At 41.5% G+C, this 27,060-nt stretch overlaps 1 protein-coding gene across 2 annotated transcripts; it reads right to left on the bottom strand.

The window, feature by feature from the left end:
* Positions 1-1,961: 1,961 nt before the first annotated feature.
* On the bottom strand, positions 1,962-27,049 carry TRIM72 (tripartite motif containing 72). 2 transcript variants are annotated; one of them, XM_025174064.2, is made up of 7 exons: positions 26,902-27,049; positions 10,151-10,578; positions 8,763-8,858; positions 7,577-7,807; positions 7,115-7,137; positions 5,867-5,985; positions 1,962-4,730 (listed from the first exon to the last, which is right to left on the bottom strand). In XM_025174064.2, the coding sequence occupies exons 2-7, from the start codon at positions 10,553-10,555 to the stop codon at positions 4,159-4,161; spliced, it is 1,446 nt and encodes a 481-aa protein (XP_025029832.1). In that variant the 5' UTR covers positions 10,556-10,578; positions 26,902-27,049; the 3' UTR covers positions 1,962-4,158. The 2 variants fall into 2 exon arrangements, with proteins under 2 accessions (XP_025029832.1, XP_007439715.1); XM_007439653.4 differs by lacking the exon at positions 26,902-27,049 and adding an exon at positions 17,421-17,526 and having other exon boundaries at positions 1,964-4,730.
* Positions 27,050-27,060: the final 11 nt, after the last annotated feature.

Genomic DNA, 27,060 nt, shown 5'->3' with positions numbered 1-27,060 from the left:
GTTAAAGACCTGGCAGCTGCATTCCCACAACCTAGCAAACTTAATTTGTACAGTTAGTTTCATCTGTAGCTTAGCATTTTGCCCGAACCCAGGTCATTTAACTAGGATATGGTTCAACTTATTGTGCCCTCCTGTGAATGCAGATACTGTGCATGATGAAAGTTTTGGAGTACCACCATGCCTATTATCCACATTTCCAATTTTCTTGCAAACAGTCAATTTTTGGACCAAAAGTTTTATAGAAAGAAAGGTTTACATCTTCTTCTAACACATATAATGGAGTGTTTTGTCTTGAAACATACAGTTACAAGGATAGCATATGAGCCTCTAATCCTATCTCTGATTCTAACAAAAATATCAACAGCGCATATTCATTCAATGATAGCTAGCAAAAATGCACCTCTTTTTATCTGTGAACCACACGAGAGTTTGTCCTAGTTTTATTTTTTTAAGTATGTTGGAACTAAGGTTTTAGGAAGAATAGTTTTTTTTAAATCCCATTGTCTCTTCTGAATAAAAAAAAAATGTGAAAACAGACCCTCAAAGCAGGATGTCACTAGAGATAGAAAGATCAGTTACCATTACCGACATCACCCTGCCTTCAGCTTTCTTTAATCTCTATTCTTTCTCTGTAAAGTAGAAAATGTGTGGATCTTTTCTTGGCAGAAACAAAATCGAACCTATTCAGGAAACGGTTTGATTGCAACTAACTTCTCTCAAAATACTCAGGCTTCCTATTTCGAGTGGCTAAACATTGGTTCCTGAAGGTAATCTGAATATTGTTCTCATTTACAAAACGCACACACAGAAAATCCCCATTAATCTCTGTCTCTGTCAGTGTTGATCACAAAATTATATTGATTTTATTCTTCATGGATTCCACCCATCCAACAGTTGTGGATATTATAACTTGAAGAATGTAGTCGCTCAGGGTGGAATTATTGGGTTCTTGGTGTTCTTGAGCTTGGTGGTTTTCCTGCAGATGTTTCACCACCACACTAGGTAACATCGTCGGTGCAGGAGGAAGTGGATTTTGCTGGCTGTAGGTAGGACAGTCAACCCAGCCTTTCTCAAAACTTAAAACCCAGCCACTAATGATCAAGAATAATGCCTTTGTAAATGAAGCCATTTAGAGCAGTGTTTTTCAATCTTGGTAGCTTTAAGATGTGTGGACTTCAACTCCCAGAATGACCCAGCCAGCATGGCTGGCTGAGGAATTCTGGAAGTTGAAGTCCACACATCTTCAAGTGGCCAAGTTTGAAAAACACTGATTTAGAGGGTTGCCCTCCCACTTGTTTTTATGAATTATAATAATCAGGAACAATGAGCAGCAGGAGAAGGGTTTGCTAGAGATGGTTACTCTTCTTCCTACAGGCTAAAAGAAAAAATGATTAGATGATAATGATCCGACAACAGAGGAGCCAATAGAAGATGATACAGGATGAAAACCTGTGTGCTTGCAGGGATTCTGATGTTACATTATTCCTCCTGCAGTGGTTGTGGGGAAGTAGTTGGTGGAGTGAAAGGCAGCCCACAACGTTCATGTTGGTGAATAGGAAGAAAAAGATCAGCAATGTGGGGAGGGGTAGAAAGGATACAAAATCTCAGAAAGTTCCCTCCGCCAGGTGAAGTAGGTCACGGGGGTGACAGCAAGGTTCTGCTGCCTCACCAGCATGTCAGAATGACACTGCTTCTGAACGTGGAAAACACTAATGCATTCTCACGGGCAATAGCCGCTGATAGATCTATTCTCAAAAAGGGAGAGCAAGTTTTGTTTCTTACAGACTTTTCTCCCAAACTGGAGAAGTGTTACATCTAGTTCTTAAAAAAAAAAAATCAAATATTGCTTTTGCTTCCTAACCATTATTGTATATGGATGATATCCTTCCTTATTCTGAGTTTAGATGTTTAGAAAGGTAAATAACATTGCAGTTCAGGATAATTCATTTTAATATTTGACCAGTACTAAAATGGTTGGTCTTACATACTTATTGAACAGAAAGCTGTAGTTGTGAGTGTGACTATGCTAAGAAATTGGTCCTATTTTTGTGAATAATGCTTGTGACTTTTATTATCATTGTGCTTATGATTTTTAAACAGCCCAATCCAGAGATAATTCTTGAAATAGAAATACAAAAACAGAAGTTCCAGTTCTCTGTGTCCCAGAAGTTCAAAAAGTGACAATAAAGAGATCCTCATGAATATGCTGTCGTTTAGAAAATTGCAAAGCCAAAGTCAGCAGAGAATCGAAAGCTGGGACACTGTGTGAGCAAATGACCCTTGCAGAATGGAAAAAACCAAAAAAACCCAAAAACAACTTCTCACTTTTTCTTCGAATGTGGGGAGGCTCTCCACGGGAGGACTATACCACTTATGGATTCCCTGACTTGCATTGAGGAATACAACTCCTTTAAATATCAAAGTTCCTGTTTGAAAACTAGTCTGCATAATGGAGTTGAGCGGAGTCCCTTTTTGGTTGTTGTTATTATGGTCCTTGGTAGCCATTATAGGTAGTCCTTGACTTATGACTACAATTGGGACTGGAACTTCTGTCACTAAGCGATGTGGTTAAGCAAGTCGCGCCCAATTTTACGAACTTTTTTGCAGTGTTCATTAAATGAATCATGCAGTTGTTAAGTGAATCCTGTTTCCCCCATTGACTTTGCTTGTCGGAAGCCCCCTGGGAAGGTCACAAATGGCAATCATGTGATCCTGGGAAGTTGCTACCATCATAAATACATGCCGGTTGCCAAGTGCCCAAATTTTGATCATGTAACTATGGGGATGCTGTGATGGTCGTAAGTGTGAGGACTGGTCATAAGTCACTTTTTCAACACCATCATAACTTTGAATGGTCATTAAACAAATGGTCATAAGTAAAGGACTACCTGTATATATTCTGTATTTCGTATTTACATTATGTGTATGTTTCAATCTTTTAGTTTTTTTCAGTTTGGTTTTTGTCCACTGCCCAGACTCACATTGTTTTGAGTTGGATGGCCTTAGAAATCTAGTAAGTAAGTAAATAAATAGATATTTCCCATGGAGAATAGCATTATCGTGCCTAAATATTGAAGACTCTGAGCAGAGGAGGGCACATCTTTCTCTAAACCCACAACTAAGACAATACAGCTAAACCTCAAAGAATCTACTGATTGCAGTTTACAATCTAACTATATTTAACTTTGGTGTAAGAGCATTGTTAGAGATTTGGATTAATTTACACAAGATAGTTCTCATCACACAAACTCCTAAGCCTCTTTGCCCCTGTATTCTGCCTTTGGTTTTAAGGCAGATGAGAATGGATTAAATTTGGCAGGTTGCTATGAATCCATTCTGCCTGGTAGTTTTTGAGCATTTATAAGCAACCCTAGTTATGTAAAGAAATCATAGTCCATCTTTGAACCCAGCCTTGTCCTCAGATATATGTTTATCAAGCAACACCCGTGTTTGATATTAGAAAGGATGACATTTTCTGCTTTAAAAAAATGAAGAATTGGTATTGATGCAATTTAGAATATTTTGATCTTAACTGACCATTTTCAGTGAGGACTGTAGTGACAGAAGAAGAAGGACCACATAATGGGACAGATAAAGCAGCTATAGCTAGAGAGCTATCTAGTCTAGCAAAGCCTCTGTTCTATATCCTCTTGGAAGTTGGCCAGCCCCAATCTTCCCCTCTTCTTCCAAAGTATGCAGATGTTATGTATGTGCTTTAACTTTATTGAACAAGCTACAAGGATAATGAACCTTTATTTTTAAACCAAGAAAATTATCAAGTTTTTGATGGCAGACTTGGGTTGAGCAGAGTGACATTTCTTCAGTCCAGTTGGATGTGGCTATGATTTAGGAGTCTATGTGCAGTGGAGTTAAAATTGCCAATAATCAGGGCAATTTTAAAATTGCTAATAATTTGTCAATTTTAAAATTGCCAATAATTTGTGCAGCTTTGGTAAGAAATAGCTCCTCTGTATACCTTGGCAGGCAACTATTATATAGGAACTAGTAATGGGTGAGTTTATAGCAGCCTTCCCTCATCTGGTGTCCTCCAGAGGCACTGGGATCATAATGCCTAGGATACTAGGATGCTGGACAATGCAGTCTCAGGAGGATGCCTGATCTAGAAGGCTGGCCTAGAAGATCCAAAATCATGGTTAGTTATCGCTCTTGTGGCTCTGGGGTGTAGATGATTAAAGGCTGGCTGTTCTTGCCCTTATCATGCCAGCAGACATCGAAAAAGGGGTAGACTGTGCCTGTAAAGCGCTCATGGAAAGCAAAAATCTGGACGAGGTTGTCTTCATCACCAGCATCGTAGAAGGCAAGGATGCCATCATCGAAGCTGAGGTAGATGCCAATTCGGCTGGGCTTTCCCTCCAGCTTCAGAGACCGGGGTTCCTTGTGCTCCACATAGGCTTCATAGTTCTTGCCTTCCTTGCAACCCACCAGCCAGAAGCCATTGGATGGGGTTGCATGCAAGCGGCCCTTGCGGCCAGTTTCAGCCGAGATGACGCCCAGGGCCCAACGGGGCTTGTCGTCTACTGCCACCTCCCAGTAGTGCTCTCCCTGTGAGAAGCTCTGGCGTGAGACCAAGCAGTTGGACTTGTCAAACCTCTGTGTGTCATCTGGGCTCACAGCTTGCTTATGTTCTACACATTCCACTCTTTTTCCATCTTCTGACACCATCAGGTTGGCTTGTGCAGTGGCTGGGTCAAAGGTCAGGTTCTCCAAAGCTTGCAGGAGGACCGAAAGAAGGCAAGATTAGCAACAGTGTGAAAATAAGGACTTTTTTCTCTCCCCCCCACCCCACCTTTTCTTTTGTGGAGAGGATTTAATCAATGGATGGTCTTTCCATACTTACTACTTAAAAAAAATAGCGTAAGAATATTCAGAATCATGGGAGGTGTTAATATGCTAAGATATTTCATAGGGAAATAATCAGAAGTCGCTTTTCTGAATTAAGCTGCCTGATTTTACAGACACTGCAAAACATTTGCCTCATTCTCTCTGATTTTTGAATTAACCCTTCTCAACAAGCTATTAATTCAATTTTAGGAAGGACAAAGTCAAGCAACACAGAAACTGAGTACAGTGGTACCTCTACTTACGAACGCCCCTACTTACGAAATTTTCGAGATACGACCAGCTCCAGCCCCAAAAATTTACCTCGATGTCCGAACTCCGCCTCGAGGTACGGCCATTTGCCCTCCCTGACACGTGGTCCGCGGCCATTTTTCTGCCTGACACATGGTCCGCGGGTGTTTTTCTGCCCTGCTGCGCGGCGCGTGGGCGTTTTGCCGCCCCGCCGCGCCCCTGACCACTTTTCTGCCCCTGACGTGCGGGGCGCGGGCGTTTTGTTGCCCTGCTGTGCAGTGCGCGGGCGCTTTTCTGCCCCTGATGCGTGGCGCGCGGGCATTTTGCCGCCCCGCCGCGCAGCACGCGGGCGCTTTTCTGCCCGACGTGCGATGCACAGGTGTTTTGCTGCCCTCCCGTGCAGTGCATGGGCGCTTTTCCGCCCCTGACACGTGGTCCACGGATGCCAGAACGGATTAACGGTAATTACATTGAACCTTATGGGAAAATTTGCTTCGGGGTGCGACCAAATTCGGAGGGCGGAACGGATTAACCGTATTTACATTGAACCTTATGGGAAAATTTACCTCGACTTGTGACCAACTCGACTTGCGATCAGAGTCACGGAACGGATTAAGTTCGTAAGTAGAGGTACCACTGTAATGGCAATATATAGACTGAAGTGAGGTACACTGGAGCTCCTACATCAACTTTTGAATTGAAAAGGATATAAAAGGCTGATTTCTTAAAAACACACACACACACACAGCCTTTTCCTGCAAGCTGTGGTCTCTACCTGGCATTAGTGCACGGTACATTTTCCTCCACACTTGGAACTTAAACTCATCAGAAATTATGGGGAGCTGGATGTCCATGCGGGCAATGGGTGGAGACTCCCCCAGGATCTTCTGCAGTCTACAGTGAGAAGGAAAGGAGGGGAGAAGACGCATTATCACAGTTGAAAAAAATTGAGGATTTCCTCCTACTTTTGTTTTAGATTTCTGTTTCAAATATTGAAACAAGATTCCCAAACAAAGAGCCTTCAATATACGTTGGAAGACAATTCCCATGTTCTCTGGGAATTGCGGCAGTTATAATCCAACATATCTGGAGAGAACAGGATGAGGTAGGGAAAGATTGGATGATGGTCATAAGGAAATCATTCTCCAAGTGCTGCTCCCTACAAAGCTAGAATGGGAAGGCCTGTTTACAAGACATCGGCAAAGCTAGAGAAACAAAATGTTTGCAGTAGTACAATTAGTAGTTAGAGAAGAATCGGTGAAATGGAAAAGTGCAGAGACAGAACCAAGGACAGCCAGATGAAAACTGAATGGGCTCCAGGGAAATGGAATGAAAGCTGGATGGGAAAGTGAGAAATATAATGGAATATCCCAAAGGAAAACTTACTAGGCTGACTAGCTAATCCCATGTGTCACAGCAAAATAATGAAAGTCAAATAAAACAATTATAATACAAACCAAACTCTAGATCAGGTATCAAATTAAGGAGAATAAAACATATGAAAACCTCTTCATTTATTTAGTTTAACATTAAGGGGTTGGGGGTTTTTAGTGAACAGAGGAAGGTGACCTAATTCAAAGCATCGTTCTCTTGTTTTTCTCATACACAGTCACACCTAGTTAATTGTTGATATTATAGTAAGGCTCTGTTACTGAAGTTTCTGGACTATATAGGGATTAAGTGTTCAAGGGGCACTTAGAAAATTTAGAAAAATTCAAGTGAGCTACAGGTTGCATCAGCAGCATCCTCAACAAGTTACAATGGTGTCAGAATGATGACGTGTCATGTCTTCACTGCACAAATGATGAAATTGTATACACCATCCTAATGTCCAATGCAACTACATAGGCAGCATCATTTGTGTCATATTGTCACACACATGTCATCATTTGCCCCTCTTTTCCTCCTGTGGACACTTCTGGTTTGCACATAAGAAGGTGGCTCTGGTAAGGAGGTACCCAGATGTTCACAATTCAGAGAAGAGGGTTGGCTGGTTGGTTGTTTTAAATGGGCAGTTGCTCACCTGCTGGCAACTAGACAGTATTTCTGTGGAGGAAAAAAGAAAGCAAAAGTTAGCAAAGTTCAGGTAGTTTTCCATCACAGAGCAGATTTTGACAACTGGTGCCCTCCAGATTGCTGAGTTACAACTTCCAGAATTCCTACCAGCATGGTTAGACATTAAAAAAAATTGAAATATTGTTCTTCCAGTTTGCAAATAATATAAAACTGAAAGAACTGTGGATGTTATAAAGAAATACCTCTTTAGACTGAATGGATCAAATGGAAGTGGACAAAGAGAATACCAGACGTACAAAACTTGAGTTGGAATTAGTCTTAAGTACCTCTGATAACAGTAGGAAATACACTAGGTATGCACATCGGATAAGGTTGAACATACAATGCAGAAGCATAATAGGCTTTGACTTGGTTTTTAATTTCACCAAGACTGGGGAGGATCAAAAAGATAGAGATGGAGGTGCCTCACCCTCAGAAACTCGGTCTGTGGTTCGTCTTGCACTTCCCCCAGCACTGTCTCCATCTGCCTGAGCTGGTCGAGGTAACGGGTCACGGTCTTGCGCTCGTTTTGCAAGGCCTCTGTGGCCTGGTGTTCCACCCGCTCAGCCTCCTGGCCCAGAGAAGACTCCAGGGCTCCCAGGTAGGACCGCATTATCCCCAGCTGCTCTGATACTTGGCGTTTGAACCGGGATACTGTTTCCTAGCAATACAAGGGAAAGACAAGAGAGAATGGTTCTGGGGTCTTGTCTGGACAGCTTGTTCCTGGTCCCCGGCATCTCGTTTCCACCAAAAGCTCCCCCATTTTATGTTACTTTCCCTTGTCCTCAGTATTGTATTTATCCTTTATAGCAGCACAGTCGCTTTTGTATTTCTAGCTTTATGGTGGATAGCTAATAATTTCCCCATCCCACCGCAAGACTGAAATCTTTAGAGAAACTGTTTCCTCAGGACAAGCAAGAGCCCTGAAAATGTAAATATCCTTAACAACTCTTAATTTTTTAATTTTCAAGTTAGCAATCAATATTGAATACCCTTCAAAACATTGAATAGATTTTTCTGGGGCCCAATGCATGATGAAAAATGTTTCACAGGATTTTATCTATAATCAGTCTTTCTAAAACATGCATTCATCCTCCTATAGGGCATGTCTATGATACAGATTTAATTTGGTTTTATAGTAATTTCTTCTTACCAAGAATTCTGGGAAATACAGGACTGTTGCGGTTTATACTGAACTAGAGTTCCTAAATAATATTAAGAAAAGTGCAATTAATCTGGTAAACATGGTAAGCTTGCAGAGCATATGTGTGAAATACTTTCTGTGCATGTGCATATGTGTGTGAGACACGCACGCGAACACACACACATACACATGTATCAAACTGGTAAATATTAGTTTGTAGAATACCTGTGTGAAATACTCTGTGTATGTTTATGTGTGATGTTTGTATGTATGTATAAATACACACACACACACACACACACACAAGGTAGGTGTATGCCTACTTACCATGGAGCAATGCAATTGGTGAGCCAATGTTTTAATGTTGTACTTTTATAGATCTTATATGTTATAAACCACCATGAGCTTGTTATAGTCTGTCTACCTACCCACCCACCTGAGTCTCTCCCACACAGACAGCCAAGACTCGTACCTCCACTTCTGCTATTTGCCGATTCAGCAGGGCAATCGTCTTCTCCTTGCGCACTTGGGCTTCCTGGAGCTGGACCTGCTGCTGAGGAAGCTGTTTCTGCAATTATGCCAAGTGGTGGGGAAGGAGGGACAAAACACAGAAATCTCTCAGAGCAAGAGCAGGAGAGAATATACTTCATTTGGCATGTGATCTGAAGCAAATATTCAGTGGGATTGGAAATCCCCTGTTCTACCCTAAAGGCTCAGGGGGACAGTAGCTTCATTCATTCATTCATTCATTCATTCATTCATTCATTCATTCATTCATTCATCCATTCATTCATTCATTCATTCATTCATTCATATTTATATGGCTGCCCATCTTGCCAAGGTGACTCAGAGCAGCAAACAAGTTTAAAACAATGGTTTAAATAACAGTAACAAAACCAACCACTCGTAATCAAAATGAAAAAATGGCCACTGAGGGTAATACCTCCAAAACAATGATAAACCACACCAGCTCTACTAAGTTCCCGACCTCTGTGCCTGGTGAACAGCCAGGTCTTAAGAGCTTTTTGGAAGGCAGGCAAGGTTTGGCAGGGGCCCATCTGATCTTGGGAGGGAAGGGGTTCCAAAGGATAGGTGTCAGCCCCATCAGGTAGACCAGACTAAGAAACAGATAACGTGGAAACCGAAACCTACTTTTATTAGAACAGCTATAGTAACAGAATATTTCAAGTCTGAATGTCCTTCCTTTCCTCCCTTGTTTTTGCAAACCATTTTCTGGAACTGGGCTCAAGTTTTGTATATCTGATTGTTGCCTTGGTGGCAGAACTTCCCTCTGTCCTTCGAGGCCATCCTCGTTATCCACTACAGTAGGCACGATGACTGAAAAAGCCCGCTTCCTGGGTTCCTCTGGATGGCGTTCTTTAATTGATGGGACCCAGAACATACTCCTCTTGCCAGATCTAATGGGGCAGGTAAGAGACGATTGGAGAGAGGTGGTTCCTGAAATAGCCTGGCCACATACAGTAACATACAGGGCTGCATATGTGACAACTGACACCTTAGTTGCACTGGAAACTTATTAGCAGCCAGTGCAGCTAACTCATCTTCCCATAAATTTCCATAAAATGTCATAGTTTGGTAGAGTCAATAAATAACATGCCCATCCATACTTCAGGACAAAGACCTTAGCCCAGAGGGAGAGAATATGTTTTGCAGGAATGGCGCTAGGTTCAAACCATGGCATTTCTCGGGCTGGGAAGATCCTTGCCTGCAATCCCACTGTAGTTCTTGCTTTGTTGACCAATGGCCTGACTTAATACAAGTCAGGGGTGCCTGTTGGGCTGATACAGGGCAAGCAGAGATGCCAAGCTCCTAGGGCTTTGTTATATCTCAACCCCTTACCTTCATCCTCTGGTGGGCCTCAGCAGCAGTAATGATGTTGTGCCCCTTGTGCTTGCCTAGTGAAGCACAAACCCCACAGATCACCTGCCGGTCCTGTTCACAGTAGACACTGAGTGGGTCGAGGTGTTCTTCACAGTGATCACGGGGCACCTGCCGGAAGGACTCCACCAAATGCTCCATCTGCTGGTTGATCCGCAGTTGCTCCACCTTGGTGAGGGCCTGGCAGGTGGGACATGAGGGAGCAGCCTTGCCCCCATCCTCTTCAGTGGCCACCCGGGACAAGCAGGCCTGGCAGAAGGTGTGCCCACACTCTGTTGTCACGGGGGACTGGAAGAGCTTGAGACAGATGGGGCAGCTGAGGTCTTGGTGCATGCCCTGCATGAGGCGTTGCTGGGAGCTGGACATGGTGATGATGGAGAGGCAGGGACCTGGCGACCAAGAATGACAGTGGGAACCCAGAATCTGATTTCCTTAGCCTCTACTTCTGCCCCTATTAAACCAGCAGGGTCCCTTTATTTTCTGGAGCGCAACAAACATCAAACATAGGAAATGTGAATAAAGAGCTCAATTCATGACAACACCATGGACACTTCCATGTAGTTTTCTTGTCACAGTATGGAAGTAGTTTGCCATAGCTTTCTTCCAGATGTTGTTCTGACTTCCCAGTCTAGCCTAGAGCCCTGCAATTTTCTGGAGGTTTTACCATCCAAGTAAAAGCCAGGTCTGACCCTGCTTAGCTCTTTGAGATCATCCAGTGTTGACTGTGCTACCCCCTACCAAGGGAAATATAGAAAATTATAATAATGTGCAGCTTAGCTCTCACCCATCCTGTGTAATATTTTGGCCCTGTGAAGGTGCAAGGGGGAGATGAGGTTTGGTTTGGGGAAAGAAATACATGAGCTTCCAAAAGGAGTAGGGCTATGAAAACTGGTCTGCAAACATCCCAAAGTTCATTAGAGGACAAGAAAGAGTTGTTTTCCGCACCTCTTTCTGCCATCTAATGGTCACCTGGAACCTTGCATCCTAGATCTGGTAGTCCTAAGACAGAGTTGTCCTAACTTCAGGCCTTCTCCAAAAACTGGATCTCCTCAAGCTTTTGAGATCACTGGCCAAAATTAAAATGATGAAATGACACTAAAAGGGGGAAGCACATACGACAAGATATGCTTTTAATAGTTTTATAACTTTTTAAAGGAAGTTTCTAACTTTGTGGTTCCCTTTCAGCATGAGATCTAAGTCAAATGACCTTCCAGCTCCCCCAAAACCCAGTTGGCCCTGCCTAGCACTATTGGTCCTTCTCTACTTTCCCTCCTTAGAAGAAAAGAGTCACAACAAACAAACACAGGAGGTTTATCAGAAGAAGATGAGAAGAGTTCTTAGTAACAGCTCCATCAACAGAGTTGGGGGTCCACATCTGTATCCCAGAATCATGTAACCAAAAAGGCCCACCCTGGATTTCATCCTTCTTTATAGCTCTTGTTAAATTATCCTCCCTCCCCAAGTTGTTCCCATTGCTGAGATTCAAGAAATATAGGGGTTAGTAGGCTGAAAACAATGTAGAGAGTAGTACTTTTGGTTCCCCACCAGCCACTCTTTCTCCCCACCGATTTCTATTGGAGTCAAGTTCCATAATTCCTTCCTTGAAGAGGGTTTCCTGATAGGGCTTACAACAATAGTAATCAGGACTATCATATTGGGGCTATAAAATCTGGGAAGCTACCAGAATGACAGCAGTGAGTTAGTTTTCTAAATCTTGTCACTGTCATCTTGTGGTTGCACAGATTTTTTTCAGCCCAGATACGGCATCCCTAAACATATTCAACCTTTACATATTATATTGTGTCTACAGAGAGCTCCACAAACATTATCTACCTGTCAAATTTGTATCAGCTCTGAAAGTCCCAGTTAATGCTACTGTCTAATAGCTAATGCTTTATTATTAAATAAATAAATAAATAAATAAATAAATGCTATTGTCCTAGTATTATCATCTTGCCAGACCTCTTCCTCCTCCCTCTTACATTTTTCTTAACAAATCATTTGTGTGGGTGAGCTACAGTTATTTGCTTATGATATGTAGCATTATTTGAGTAACCTGGAAGTTAAAAACTGAAGGATAGTGTAGAACCGTTTCAAGCAAGCACATGGTGAAAACTGATTCCAAGTAGCACTTACACAGTCAAAAATACGGCCTCTTATTTATTTTGAAAATGTATATTTTGGCTTTTAATAAAACTATCCTCAAAACAGCTTATGCAATGTTGTCACAATACAACACAACAGCCCTTAGCACCCAGTCAGTAGATAAGCCAGAATGTGCTTTCCTTCCTGCTCTTATGATCAGAGATCGACTCACAACTGTTCCAGCAGAGTGTTCTTGCTGGCAAGGTATAAGACGCAAGCTCTGCTGCAGCTGCTTCTCCTTTGGCTGATGGATGGGACCAGGTTGGTTTCCCCTTGACATGACATTCTTGTTGTGAGGCAAGGGTTGCGGTGCAAGCTTTCAGAGGCCATTGAATTACTGACCAATGCAAAATCATGCTTCCCTTCTCTCCTGCACCAGATCCAGAAGATCAGTGATGCTCTACTTCTGTAGCTTATCAGTGTAAAGATAATTAGATATATTTGGGTGCCTCAAAAAAAGGCATGAGCACACATTGCTCTGCTCCTGCCAGTTAATGTGTACACATAGCTGCAGGGAAAGCTGCCATAAGAGAAAGCAGTCCTAGTGAATCAGATCATGTTAGGGATGGAAGAGACAGCCATGACTCATGGGGACTCCAACCGCCTAAATGACTTCCAGTACACGGTCCCATTACAATGAATTGAGATGGCCATGAGCACGCTTGTTGCATGGCTCCCACCACTTTGAAGCAGCCTCCCCCTACCTGATGACCTGCAACTTCAACTCCTAGAATTCCTTTATAGAGCACCTGATTGGCGGAAGCCTGCCTAAAATGGTGGATCTACTTCTGAGGCAAGGTTTCTGTAGAACACAAGGCAGAGCTTATTTAGGATCTTGATCTCTTGGTCCCTCCAAATGGTTTCTATTCCAGATCTGTCCATCATTATGAAATTGGCTCATGTGGAAGAGTGTGGTATGAAGCAGATGGGATCACCATAGATGCTCCTTGTAACACCTCCACCATGTCTGTGACCTGTTACTTGGGCTTTTTCTGACATGGATTTACCAAATCTCTGGAAGACTGATAAAACTGTGTCCAAGAATAACTTGTATGACAGGATTAGAAGAAGGCCCCAGGAGGGAGCAGGAAGGAGTTCCCTTGGTGTGCCACGCAAGCTCCCTTGTACTTCACCCCACATCTCTACCCCACCAAACGTTCAGGTAGCCTATTTTTACTAGTCTTTCAGAAGTTGGGTAGAGTTGTGTGGTAAAATAGCCTGAGATACACATTGGCAGTGTGGAGGACTCATGGACTATCAACCTGCTACTCTGGTAATTTGAAAGCTGGCTACAGCCTGTGTTTCAGGCTCCCACCTACGATCATGCAAGCTGTCCCATCACATGTTGAGAGTGACTAGTAGGGTTTTGGTTTTGTTTTTTTGTTTTTGCTCAGCAGGTGACAACTTGGTGGGAGGAGAAATAAAGCTATGGAAACCCACCAGTTGCTGCCCTTAAACTATGCCACCATAAAGCAGTTAGGACAAGACCACTTGCAATCCTGGTTACTGTGGCAGATCAGAGCTTGGCCATTAGAGCACTGAAAATTAAGCGCTGCTTGATTTCCTCCATTTATACCCCAGCATGCCTCCCCTGCCTCCCAGATTCTGGGCTTAAGGTGCCATTGCTCTTCCCAACACACAAACATAGATACTGAGCTCTACATTGCCGTCGCAATCAGAGCTACTGTCCATTTGCAAAAATACTTTGCAATATGGTCCTTCCTGCATCACAGCTAATGACCTTTCATAATTAGAAGCAGAACACATGGTTTCATTACAGAAGGGTGATTCCCAAGCCCTCCCCCAACTATTTATTTGCCAGCCGTCTGATTGATAACTGCACACAAGACATACTAAAAATGTGATCGGGGCACTTATTTTCATTTTCTTTTGTATGGAATGGGATGGGTGAGTTTGATGTTTGGTTTGCCTTTCTTTAGCTCAGGAGATAATGACATTTTAAAAATCCTTCTGGATTGGCTCATGCTCCCTTCTTACTCTCTGCGTGTTTGAAGTCACCAGAAAGGAAGACAATGAAGGTTGGCTTCAAAGTAGTATGTGGGAGTTGGGGGGCAGGTGTCACTATGGAACGAGAGTGGAAACTGTGCCATGCAGAAGAAGTCACTCCAATGTGCCCAGCGCTCTGCCTTTGGGGAGATGCACTTCACCGGCTTTCATGACAGCCACTTTCCCTTGTGCAGAAGCTGCTTTCATTGCACAAAGGACTGACTTAGTTTGGCTTGCCTTAAGTAAGAGAGGAATGTTAAGTCTGCAAAGCAGCAGCTGTCTGCAGGGTGGGTGGCAAATGCTCTATAAATAGTTCAGAAGGTAACACCACTGTGACAGCTGAAAAACAGCTCTGTGATCGAGAGAGACGCCTGCCTGCTTCTTCCCGTTCATTCTCAGCAGCATATGGATGTATTTTAATGTAATCTGCATCTATATACAGAAGTATGCTGAACTTTGTAGTGCTTTGCACTGCATGATATTGTAAATTCAAACCACAGCATTTATGTGAGGGAATCTTCTATCTATAGAAGAGAATGTATGTAGTTCAGGGTTGAATTGTGGAGTCCTTGGGGTTCTCTGAACTTGGTTGTTTTCTTGCAGACGTTTCATTACCTGGCTAGGTAAGATCTTGTGCACTGAAGATTTTACCTAGCTGGGTAATAAAACGTCTGCAAGAAAACAACCAAGCTCAGAGAACCCCAAGGACTCCACAATCTTCTACCTTTCCTTCCTTCCTTCCTTCCTTCCTTCCTTCCTTCCTTCCTTCCTTCCTTCCTTCCTTCCTTCCTTCCTTCCTTCCTTTCCTGCTGTTCCTCAAAGAAAATCAGGGAAGCAAGCATGGTTGCTCCATATTTTATCCCACCCAGAATGCAGTGACATAGTTTAGGCTCAGAAACAAGGATTGCTCAAAGATCCCCATGAAGCTACAGTACATGTTTGAATGAGGATTTATATCAGGATTTGAACTTATATTTAGATATGATTAAACATTCTAATTACTTTATCACACTCCTTAAACCCAATTTGCCACATATTTTAAAATATGTCTGTCTTACTCTTTCTACAGTATATTAATATGCAGTATTAATATTTCACATTTAGAACAGATATTTATAATTTGTATAGCAAAGGGAATTTTGGTTAGTGCAGAATATTGTGCAGATGTTAAGGTGTTCTTTCTGAAAATGTTGCTTTCACGCCATTTTTTGAAAAGGATTCTCATAATCTTTTCTGACTGTCTCTCGGGTTAAGAACTCATTTCAAAAAAGAATGAAAATTGCCACCCACTTTATGTCTAGGTGACATCTGTGTGGGAGTCCTTACCCACAAATTCAACAACATGTTATTTATTAATGTATTATAGAAACTCTACAATAGTTTCTGCCATTCTGCCTTCCTAAGGTTCTAGTTTTCACAATATATTAGTTGGGACAACAGTTTTTACAATATATTGGTTGGGTCAACAAACTTTTGTGTGTGAGTTACAGTTAACATCAAGTTATAGAAAATCTTGGCATAATGAAAAAAGCAACTCTCCATCCAGAGATTTGAAATCATTTGGGTTGTGACATACTATATATAATTATGATTTACCTATACTTGCATTATCCTGAGCCACATCACACCATCTCCTTTCTCTTGCATTATCTCAGTGTATTTGAGTTAAAAATGCATTTTAAACAAAAATAAAATGAGAGGACAGTGAATTCTATTTTTATATTCAAGGAAAAACCCTGTGGAACTCAAAGTTTTATAACATAAGCCACACAACAAACTAGGTTCACACATTGTCCTAAACCAAGGTTTGTTGACCAAGATACAATTGGCTTGATTTGAATATCATACTAAACCATAGTTTGTTGATTAAGACAGGGTTGGCTTGATTTCAACATCCTGCAAACCATGAATTAATTGTAATGCTTGGATTGACACAGCACTGAATCAAAATAGACCACATTATGGTTTGGTGTCATCTGTGAGCCGAGGCCCCAGACATACTCCAATCAGATTGGACCAAAGTCCCAAGTCCACCATTCTGCCTCCAATAAGTGAAGTCAATCTTTTACTTACTTGTCATCCTTATATATAAATATGCATATGTTTAGATATCTTATAGTAATTTATCTCTACAACTTCACAAGACTAAGATACCACCAGAACCTTTTCTCAGTTTCTCAATGATCAAACATCAGATCCAACTGTTAAACCAGTAAGTTAGTCCAACTGCAGAAGAGCTCATATAGTCAAACCACAGCATTTGCACTTAAAGGCAAGTGGCAAATTGGATGGACAATCAAGGAGGGAAAGATGGATAGCTACACAATGTCTTTGGATTAGTCATGCTAGATACATTCCCATTTGGAAGTCCCCAAATCTCTCTCTGCTTCTTTGCAAGCTACAGCATTCACTCCAGCTTGAGTGCCGTCATTGCTCTGCCCAAAGAGTATAGCATGCACACTTATAACAGAAACAAGCCAGACATTCAGCAATGGCCTTCATGCTTGATAGACCTTGCTATCTATAAACAACAGACCTACTGATTGTAATTACTGTTCTTGATAGACCTTCCTCTCATCTGCTCTACTGGACTGTTTAATAATGGCTATTCTCTGCAAAATTTGATCTCCTTGCTAGCCTTCCCTCAAGCATTTGTAGAAGGTACATTTTTATTTTATTTTTTAAATTTAGCCTTCAAATCAGCCTTGACTCCTGGTGACTACATGGACAAATCCCTGCAGTTTTCTAGACCACGTTTTCAGAAGTGGTTTGCCACTGCCTTTCTCTTCCTAGAGCTGAGAGTGATAGGCCCAAAGTCACTCAGCCATTTTTGTGCCTAACACAGGATGAAAATTCATGACCAGGCAAAAGTGGCTCTAGAAAGAAAGAAAGAAAGAAAGAAAGAAAGAAAGAAAGAAAGAAAGAAAGAAAGAAAGAAAGAAAGAAAGAAAGAAAGAAAGAAAGAAAGAAAGAAAGAAGGAAGGAAGGAAGGAAGGAAGGAAGGAAGGAAGGAAGGAAGGAAGGAAGGAAGGAAGGAAGGAAGGAAGGAAGGAAGGAAGGAAGGAAGGAAGATCCTTACTAGAGCAGAAGATGATCCAAGGGAGGAAATAATGTTCAGAAAGCGAGTTGCCAGACTTGAAAAACCAGTGACCATCCCAGGACAGATGCAGAAGACAAGTGAATGATTCTTGGTCACGCCCCAGGTCTTCCTATATATAGGTCAATGATACATCATGATTCTGGGAAGTCTGGGATGGTATCCAATTTTCTATGTGCATCACAGGATAGGAGGAGGTAGAGGTGACTGTTGGTATGATAAGGTCATTCCTTATCCCTACCAGACACACTATTGGAAGGCTTAGGGTTTGGGGTGCAGCCTTCTATGTGCTCAGATGCTTAAGGACTCTTTAGGAATTAACATTTAGCTTTGTACTGTGAAAATCCTGACTCTGTTCCATTGGAAGACAGCCTTTGAATTTTTGAGTATTTGGAGCAGCTGGGGGAAGGAAGCTCTAGAGTATCCAATTTCCCAGCCAATGATACTGCAGAGGGACTACTAGCTCATAACTGAATGTGGGGGGAGGGGGGTAATCACTGGAGAAAATTGAGTAGGTGGCTAAGGATGGGATGAGCAATTCAGCTGGATGACAGATGGATGGATTTGGTTTACAAGAAATGATAAAGAGGTTGACTTGCACCTTAAGTGTAGAAGGGAGACACATGATGGAACCCTTACCTACTAAGATGGGATGTAGGCCAGGCCCTGGGCATGGGGAAGGGATGAATCTACCATTAAGGGAGGAGTTTCAGAAAAAACGACTCAGCCCTGAGAAAGAAGAAGCATGAAAAAGAAACTCAAAATATCCCTGCCTTGATTTTGTTTAGTATAAGATGTGGTAGAGAGAAACTTTGACAGGTTTTCAGAGTTCAGGTTATTTCTTGGCAGGGTGAATGAGTCTGAAATAGACAGAGGCATAGTGAGTTACTGAATTTCAGGGTGGGAGAAGTTATCACGTTGGTGGGTGACTAATCCTGTTTCTTTCCACTTTAAAACAGTGCCACACACAGCATCCTTTCCTTTTTAGGATTCAGATAATCACCTGCTCACACACTGGTCAGGTGACCATGTAGCAATACACAGTCAGGTTTATACATTATAGTAAGTAAATTTATTTCATTGCATCATTTGCTGCTGCTTTTTGTGAGAATTGGGTCTGTATTTCAGCTGCTCAAAGGAAGGAAGCAGTTTCAAAATTAAATCACTTCCATCTTCCAGTGGCTATGGATGTATGTATAGGAAACAGACCTCCTATACAACATCTTCCAACAAAATGGATATCCACGCGACTTTATCAAAAAGTGCCTGACCACTCAACCTAGTACAACACAACCAACACAAGCTATGAAAAGGATAACACTGCCATACATCAGAAATGTCTCAGAAACCACCAACAGACTATTGCAACCACATGGCATCTCTGTAGCACACAAACCAACTAAAGCCCTCCAAAACATCTTAAGTAAACCAGAAGGCCCAGTAGCCCAAGAAGAAAAAACAGGAGTCATCTACAACATACAGTGTAAGGACTGTATCAACCACTATGTAGGACAGATAGGCAGAAGGCTGGCAGAGCACATCCATGAACACCAACTAGCAGTCAGAAGACACAATGAAAACTCCTTAATCTCACAACACATGGACAGACTTAACCATAGTTTCAACTGGGAAACTGTCAGCATCTTAGACCAAGCTAAATCCAAAAATGCGAGGGAATTCCTGGAAACTTGGTATTCAGACAAGGCAGCCATCAACAGGCACATAGAGATAAACAACATCTACACTCTATTCAAAAGAGACAATAAAAAGGAAACAAAAGACCAGAACATCTCCTCACCACCAATCATCACCCAGATAAGCAAAGATTAACACCAAGATTATCACAAGACATTCAATCAAGCAGTAAACAATACCCTAATCAAGGAACTACCAGGAAGAAACACACACACACACTCACACCCCAACACTGGCAGGGCAAGCCACTGTATATAAACAGAGAGCAAACCCCACTCCATTCTATCACTGAAGATGTTACCTAGCTGGGTAATGAAATGTTTGCAAGAAAACAACCAAGCTCAGAGAACCCCAAGGACTCCACAGTTCAACCCTGAGCCACACACTGTATATTCTATTAGCCATGGATGAATCAGGTCCTAGTTCCTAACCATCAGCATGCACAGATGGGGCAAATAACAGAACATGAATGATGATGTCATGCACAAATGCTGTGACTTGGGTAGTGGCATCAGACATTGCGACTGCAGCATTTGCATTATGATATCATCATGTATGTGTTATTATTCTGATGTCATTGCAGTGGGTTCTGGATGCCTGTTATCCAGGTGCTAGAAATTTCTATCCCCACTTTCCTAATAGTACGAAATAGAATTTTGGGGAGGGGTTCTAATCATTCAATTTTTGTGCAATCCACTATAGGTAGTCCTCAACTTACTGTATGGCCATTCGTTCAGCGACTGTTCAAATTTATGACGGTGCCGAACTAATGGTGGTTACAACTGGTCCTCGGAGTTATGGCCATCCCAGCACCCCCATGCTCATGTGATCATGATCTGGGTGCTTGGCAATCTGTTTGTATTTATGACTGGTTGCCAAGCACCCCATGATCATGTGATCACTGTTTGCAACCTTCCCTGCTGGATTCTAATACATGAACTGAGAACTACCGGATGTACAAGCTGGGTTTCGAAGAGGCAGAGGAAATAGAGATCAAATCGCCAACATTCGCTGGATCATGGAGAAAGCACGAGAGTTCCAGAAAAATATCTACTTCTGCTTCATTGACTATGCAAAAGCCTTTGATTGTGTGGATCACAACAAACTGTGGCAAATTCTTAAAGAGATGGGAGTACCAGACCACCTTACCTGTCTCCTGAGAAATCTGTATGCGGGCCAAGAAGCAACAGTTAGAACCGGTCATGGAACAACCGATTGGTTCAAAATAGGGAAAGGTGTACGACAAGGCTGTATACTGTCACCCTGCTTATTTAACCTATATGCAGAGTACATCATGAGAAATGCCAGGCTGGAAGAATCACAAGCCGGAATTAAGATTGCAGGGAGAATCATCAACAACCTCAGATATGCAGACGATACCACCCTAATGGCAGAAAGTGAAGAAGAACTAAAGAGCCTCTTGATGAGGGTGAAAGAGGAGAGTGCAAAAGCTGGCTTGAAACTCAACATTAAAAAAACTAAGATCATGGCATCTGGACCCATCAGTTCCTGGCAAATAGAAGGGGTAGAAATGGAAGCAGTAACAGACTTCATTTATTTGGGCTCCAAGATCACCGCAGACGGAGACTGCAGCCATGAAATTAAAAGACGCTTGTTCCTTGGGAGGAAAGCTATGGCAAGCCTAGATAGCATATTAAAAAGCAGAGACGTCACCTTGCCGACAAAGATCCGCATAGTCAAAGCTATGGTTTTTCCAGTAGTAATGTATGGCTGTGAGAGCTGGACCATAAAAAAAGCCGAGCGCCGAAGAATTGATGCCTTTGAACTGTGGTGCTGGAGAAGACTCTTGAGAGTCCCCTGGACTGCTAGGAGGTCAAACCAGTCAATCTTAAAGGAAATCAACCCTGATTGCTCATTGGAAGGATCGATAATGAAGCTCAAGCTCAGATACTTTGGTCACCTAATGCGAAGAGAGATCTCTTTGGAGAAGACCCTGATGCTGGGAAAGATTGAAGGCAAAAGGAGAAGAGGACGGCAGAGGATGAGATGGTTAGATAGCATCACTGAAGCAATGAGCATGAAACTGAGCAAACTCAGGGAGGCAGTGAAGGACAGGAAGGCCTGGCGCAATATGGTTCATGGGGTCACGAAGAGTCGGACACAACTTAACGACTAAACAACAACAACTGCTGGATTCTCCAGAAAGCCAGCAGGGAAGGTCACAAATCGCTGGGGTAAGCCTCCCCCACCCATGCACCCTCCCCCCCCCGTGCTTGCGCCATGCTGGGCACACGTACATCCTCCCAGACCTGTGCAGCACCTCCGCGCACCCTCCCCAACCCACATGGCACCTCTCACACACCGCCATTCACTGCCGTGCATCCCTGCGCGCCCTACCTGACCCTCCCTCACTGGCAGTAGCCACTTACCTGCCTGCCAGCCTGGGACTTGCAACTTCCTGCCGGCTTCCCCACTGACTTTGGTTATGGGAAGCCGGCAGGAAGTTGCCTTGCCTAACCACCGTGGGATTCAGTCAATGACGGCAACCGGGACTGCAGGGATTGCCATTGCTAAGCAATGCAGCTGCACTTTACAACTGCATCGCTTAGGGATGGAAATTCCGGTCCCAATTGTCATCCTAAGTCGAGGACCACCTGTATGACATGACCATAGTTGCAAAGTCAGTTCCAAAATCTCTCAAGGACAGTAGTTACATTTTGAGGGCTAGTATATTAACTGTTGGAAATGTCACTTCATAAACTTAGATTTAAATTTCATTTGCCAAACCATGGCGGCTGAGAATTCTGGGAGTTGTTGTATTATATCTAACAGGCAACAGCTTAAATAACTATTATGTAGAGTAGTCTAATCCTGGCTCCTCATTTAGAGAACAAAGTTCCTGGGGACACATGTTGCACTAAGCCACAGTTATCCTACCCTGGTTTTGGGACAAATCATAGGGGCCTGGTTCATACAAACTACTAAACTGTAAACTATGGTTTATGAAGTATCATGTCTGTCTTTATACGACACCACAATGAAATAAAGTGCTTTGCAGCCTAGCATGATGGATGAGTTGGTGTTACTCCACTTTGATGCCTCCTCTTCCAACATTGGGAGAAAGCTTTGCCGTGCACTTAAAGGATCCTACAGTGGCCTCTAGTGGTTAATTCATAATGCAAAGGAAGAAACGCTGTTTCCTGGGGCTACACATCTCCTGCCCTTCCTCTTCTCTGCTGGCAGGCTTCATGAGCATTTGTAGGAGGAGAACATTAAACCAACTGTAGGTGAACTACAAGAGCAACCGTGTTGGCTATCTCCTCAGTGGGACACCTGAACAATAAGGAACCTAGACCTGCTAGAAGAACTGCCCATACACAATCTGCTTAACAGGATATTTTTAGACTTTGGGAACCTCCACCCCACAACCCTGGATTTCCCTAAGCCCCTACAGCCAATACTCTAGCTGAAAATGTAAACTACCAAGGGACAGTAAACAAGTAAATAAATACAATCCCATCTCCGCAGAGCCAAGTATAACTATCAGGCTTCAACTGAACCTGACACAGAAATTTGTTTGCCATCTGAAATCCGTTATTCAGTAAGGCAAATTCACCAAATATAGAGCTGAGCATAGATGGCATGGCTCAAGAATAACAATAAGAATCTGAGTTGCCTGAAACTCATTTTGTGACAGGTCTACAGATAAAACAGCTTCTGCAGCATTTAAAGCCTATCTGGCTAGACTAAACAGGAAAAAGCCCTCGTGAAACTTGGACAATGGCAACCCAAACCCAAGTTTCAAAATAAATAAGGAAAAGGGGGAAAACAACAACAACAAACCAACCTGGAGACATTGCTCATGACTCTCAGATAGCCAGCTGCAGGGCCTCTATTTCAAAACAAACTAACAAACTCAACTAAGCTTTCAAAAAGGAAAGGGCACCACCAGGTATAGCAATAGGCAATAAAATCTGAAACTCATTTTTAACCAAGGTCTCGGAAAACACTGCAGCCACAGAGCCATGGTTATAATATTTAAATTTGCAAATGAGATATTAATCCTTAAAATTGTCTGAATCAGTGTATTTGAATCCAGAATTTTCTAGCTGTCCACCACGTCCACCAAACATGATAAAATGTCCCTTCTTATTCACATTTCCAACATCAGTTTGAAGTACCTTTATACATTCTAGACAATTTCTCTGGTGACATATGCCAACGGTACATCATTTTATAAAAATTCTCTTTAAGATTATAACATAATGTAATTCAATCCTTTCAGCCACATACTTTCCCATCATTCCATCTGTATGATATAAACAAGATTTTTAGCTCACTTTATCATACATTCATTCACTTTTTCTTCTTTTGTTTCAAATTTCAATAAAGTTTATATGTTTTAGCAATTACACGTTCATCATTTGTACATACAGTAGAGTCTCGCTTATCCAACATAAATGGGCCGGCAGAATGTCGGATAAGCAAAAATGTCGGATAACACACAGTAACGATTGAGTGCGGTAAAAAAAAAAAAACAACAACCTGATCCGCATACAATAACAAACTGCACCGAGCGACCATTAGGAAAGGCGAGACATGACCGACACATGAGTCATAGGCTAGACACGCGCGCCTGCTGCGCCTGTTGCAATCGATTTTTGCGTTGCGGCGCCGCCGCACCGTCAGGAGCAACAAGAAAGAGTACACTCACACTCGCAAACAAGCAGCACACTTTTCTCGCCGCCGATTTATCCGTGTTGTTGTGTTTTTTTTAGGGGCGTCGGATAAGACAGAATGTCGGATAAGCGAAGGTCGGTTAAACGAGACTCTACTGCAATTCTATTTCAGACTCAGTCTTCCAATGTTCAAAACCATAAACTATTTTGTTTACTTTAAATCTTTCTAATAATTGTAAATAAGAGAACCATTAACAACTATATCCCTCTGCCATCAGTTCTTCTCTTGATTTTATTTTACATTCCCCTTGATCAAATTCTAGCATCTCGCAATATCTTAGCCATTTGTTTTGCCTATTATGTCCCATCTATAAAATGCTTTTGTACTGAAATCTACAAAAGTGTTTTCAGGCACAACCTGGATTTGTATCTATTCAATATTCTCAATATGGCACGTCTAATATAGTGATCTTTAAAATCCACATTAACCTTAACTTTATCATACCACAAATATCTCAGGTCATGTTCTTCTAACTCCAAAAGCCTTCTGTTTGTGCCGTCCTTGGTGCTCTCTCAGCCTGGTTGTTTGATTGCAGACGTTTCATTACCCAGCTAGGTAACATCATCAGTGCTAGTGAGTGTGGGGTTTGCTCCGTTTATATACAGTAGCTTGCCCGGCCAGTGTTGGGGGGCTGTGGTTTTCTCCTTGGTCGTTCCTTGATTAGGGTATTGTTTTCTGCGTGATTGTTTGCCTGGTGTCAATCCCTGCTTATCTGGGTGTTGGCTGCTGGAGGGGAGTGCTCTGGTCTTTTTGTTTCCTTCTTAGTTTTCTTATTGTCTCTTTTGCATGGTATGTAAATGTGATTTGTCTCTATGTGTCTCTATGTGTCTCACACCACCAAAAACATGATAGTCATAGAAATATATTAGAAATATATACGTGCTTGAATAATATTTGCATTAGATAAGTATATGTAGAATTGTAATTCGTTACTGTTACGACATATTAACATGTTCTTCTCTTTGCTGTATTTCTTTCACTTTTTTGTTAAAGCACCTTCTACGTGGTTTTTTTCTTAATAATAAAAAATATTCTAAAAAATCTTTGTCTTCTGTTTATTAATCTTGAAGCTGGTAATGCACCAAATTCTTTTAGTTTTCCCATTAATATTTCAATTCCCTTTAAAGGATCTTCCAGAACCAACACCAAGTCATCTGCCAAAGCCCTTAACTTATAAGTTTCTTTTTTAATCTTTACCTCCACAATCCTCTCATCTTCTCTTATATCTTTATTCAATATTTCAAGAACCGAAATAAACAAGAGGGGAGACAGTGGGCATCCCTGTCTTCTCCCTTTTTGTATCTCACAGGGTTTTGTTAGATCTCCAATAACAATTATTTGTGCTTTCTGTGAAGTGTAAATTGATCTTACCCATTTGATAAAGTTCTCTCCAAAATTCGTATCCTCCAAAATATTGAAGAAGAAAGCCCAGTTCAAATTGGCAAAGGGCTTCTCTGCATCCAAGAAGATCAATGTGGCTTGTTTTTCATTATTTTGCTCTAAATATTCCAAAATGTTCAACATGTTTCTAACATTGTCTTTTAGCTGTCTTTTTGGTAAAAACCCACATTGATCCTCATGAATAAATTCTTGCAAAATTATATCAGCTTGAATCATTGTGAACAACATCTAGTCATTATTCAGTAATGGTATCGTTCTATAGTTTCTTGTTAAAGTCAAATCTTGTCCTTCTTTGGGTATTCATACTATGTTGGCCTCTTTCCAACTCTCTACCATCTTTCCTCCATGTAAGATAGAGTTCATTGTGTTTTGTAAAGGTTGTAAAAGTTCATCCACAAAACATTTATAATAAGAACCTGATCATCCATCTGGTCCAGGCACCTTTCCTAGTTGAATTTTTTTTATAGCTTCAGAAACTTCCCTTATTGTTATGGGGCTATGACAGGCCCATCCTGAGGGAACCTGGCTGAGAGAACTTGACGTATGGAACATGGGCCTGTGAAAAATAAGGCAACATATGAAACACAGCGGCTTAGTGTTCTTTTTTTGGTATTTTTCCTCAGAACTCTTCCCACTACAGTCCACTGTTTTAATGTGATTAATAAAAGGTTTCCTTTTCCTGCTTACATTGTGGGTGGGGATTTTTTTTGGTAATATTTTCATTAGAATAATATGTAATATTATAATGTATTATAAATAATGTAATATTTTCATTAGAAAATATTTAGATATAAAAGCTGATACAAAACTAAAAGGCAAAAAGAAAGAAAGAAAGAAAGAAAGAAAGAAAGAAAGAAAGAAAGAAAGAAAGAAAGAAAGAAAGAAAGAAAGAGAAAAATATAAAAGATGACTTCCCCCTCCCTACAAACAAGTATATGCATTAACAGTAACTTAACATCTTCTCTAATATTACAGGAAAAAAGCCCTCTTCATCCCCTTTCTCATCCCTCAGCAATAACCAAATTATGCAATATATTCAACAATCAATCTAATCAGCAAAAGCATTAAGAGTGCCAGTAATAATAAACTATACATTTTAAGCTTAAACAAATAGGTCTAATTTGTATTTCCACTTCATATTTTTTTTCTAAAAAACAGATCCCCTTAGCATAGAAAGACCAATAATAATAACATTCCATCTTCAGTCCCACGGCACCTTTTCCCACATCTTCCATGTCTCTCCTGTAATCTGGCATTTCTTTAAAGTCCATTTTAAAGTCTTTATTCATCATCCTCAACTTCTATTTTGTCCAATGAAGTTTCTTCTTCTTCTACAACCTCTGTTAGTCCCAATTTTAGAAACAGTACCTGGACACACGGATTCCAAACAGCTAAAAATTCTTCTTTGAAAGAAAGATGTTCCTCCATTGTGTTAAAAGAGATCTTTTTATCTTTATTATTTATTTTCAGAACCAAACTTTCCCAGGACAGATTTTCTTGCAATTAAATCCAAACTCACTTACTGTATTTTCTTAAACGTTTAAAACAATTCTTTAAAAAGCTTTTTCCGATCCATCTAGCCTCTTAACTGGCCCCAGTTAGCATTCTTCATTCCCTGTCGCTGTTTCCAAACGTTAAAATATTTCTTTTTGACCCTTAAACTTACTTTAATCTTCTTTCTCCCAGGATAGAAGGAAATTCTCCCGGTGTACAGCAATTTGCCTTTCACGAAGATTTTAATTTCCAAATAAACCACAAATAGGAACTTTCCGAAGTTAGTTAAAAGAGGAAGTGAAAGCAGAATTCCCTTTCCAGGCTGTCCATC

The sequence above is a fragment of the Python bivittatus genome, unplaced genomic scaffold (assembly GCF_059951505.1).
Source record: "Python bivittatus isolate LINGU-HERP-01145 unplaced genomic scaffold, Pbiv_v1 ctg000440_np1212, whole genome shotgun sequence".
Classification (NCBI taxonomy): domain Eukaryota; kingdom Metazoa; phylum Chordata; class Lepidosauria; order Squamata; family Pythonidae; genus Python; species Python bivittatus.
The sequence above is the reverse complement of the archived record's forward strand: the minus strand, read 5'-3'. Positions and strand labels throughout refer to the sequence as shown.

What these genes read in the sequence shown, in the direction of transcription:
- TRIM72 (XM_025174064.2), bottom strand. Translation starts at nt 10,555, where the DNA reads ATGTCCAGCTCCCAGCAACGCCTCATGCAGGGCATGCACCAAGACCTC. An exon ending in TACTGTCTAGTTGCCAGCAG is followed by an intron (nt 5,986 to 7,114) that starts GTGAGCAACTGC and finishes TTCTCACTGTAG; the next exon opens with ACTGCAGAAGATCCTGGGGG. An exon ending in GTACCGTGCACTAATGCCAG is followed by an intron (nt 4,731 to 5,866) that starts GTAGAGACCACA and finishes TCCTCCTGCAAG; the next exon opens with CTTTGGAGAACCTGACCTTT.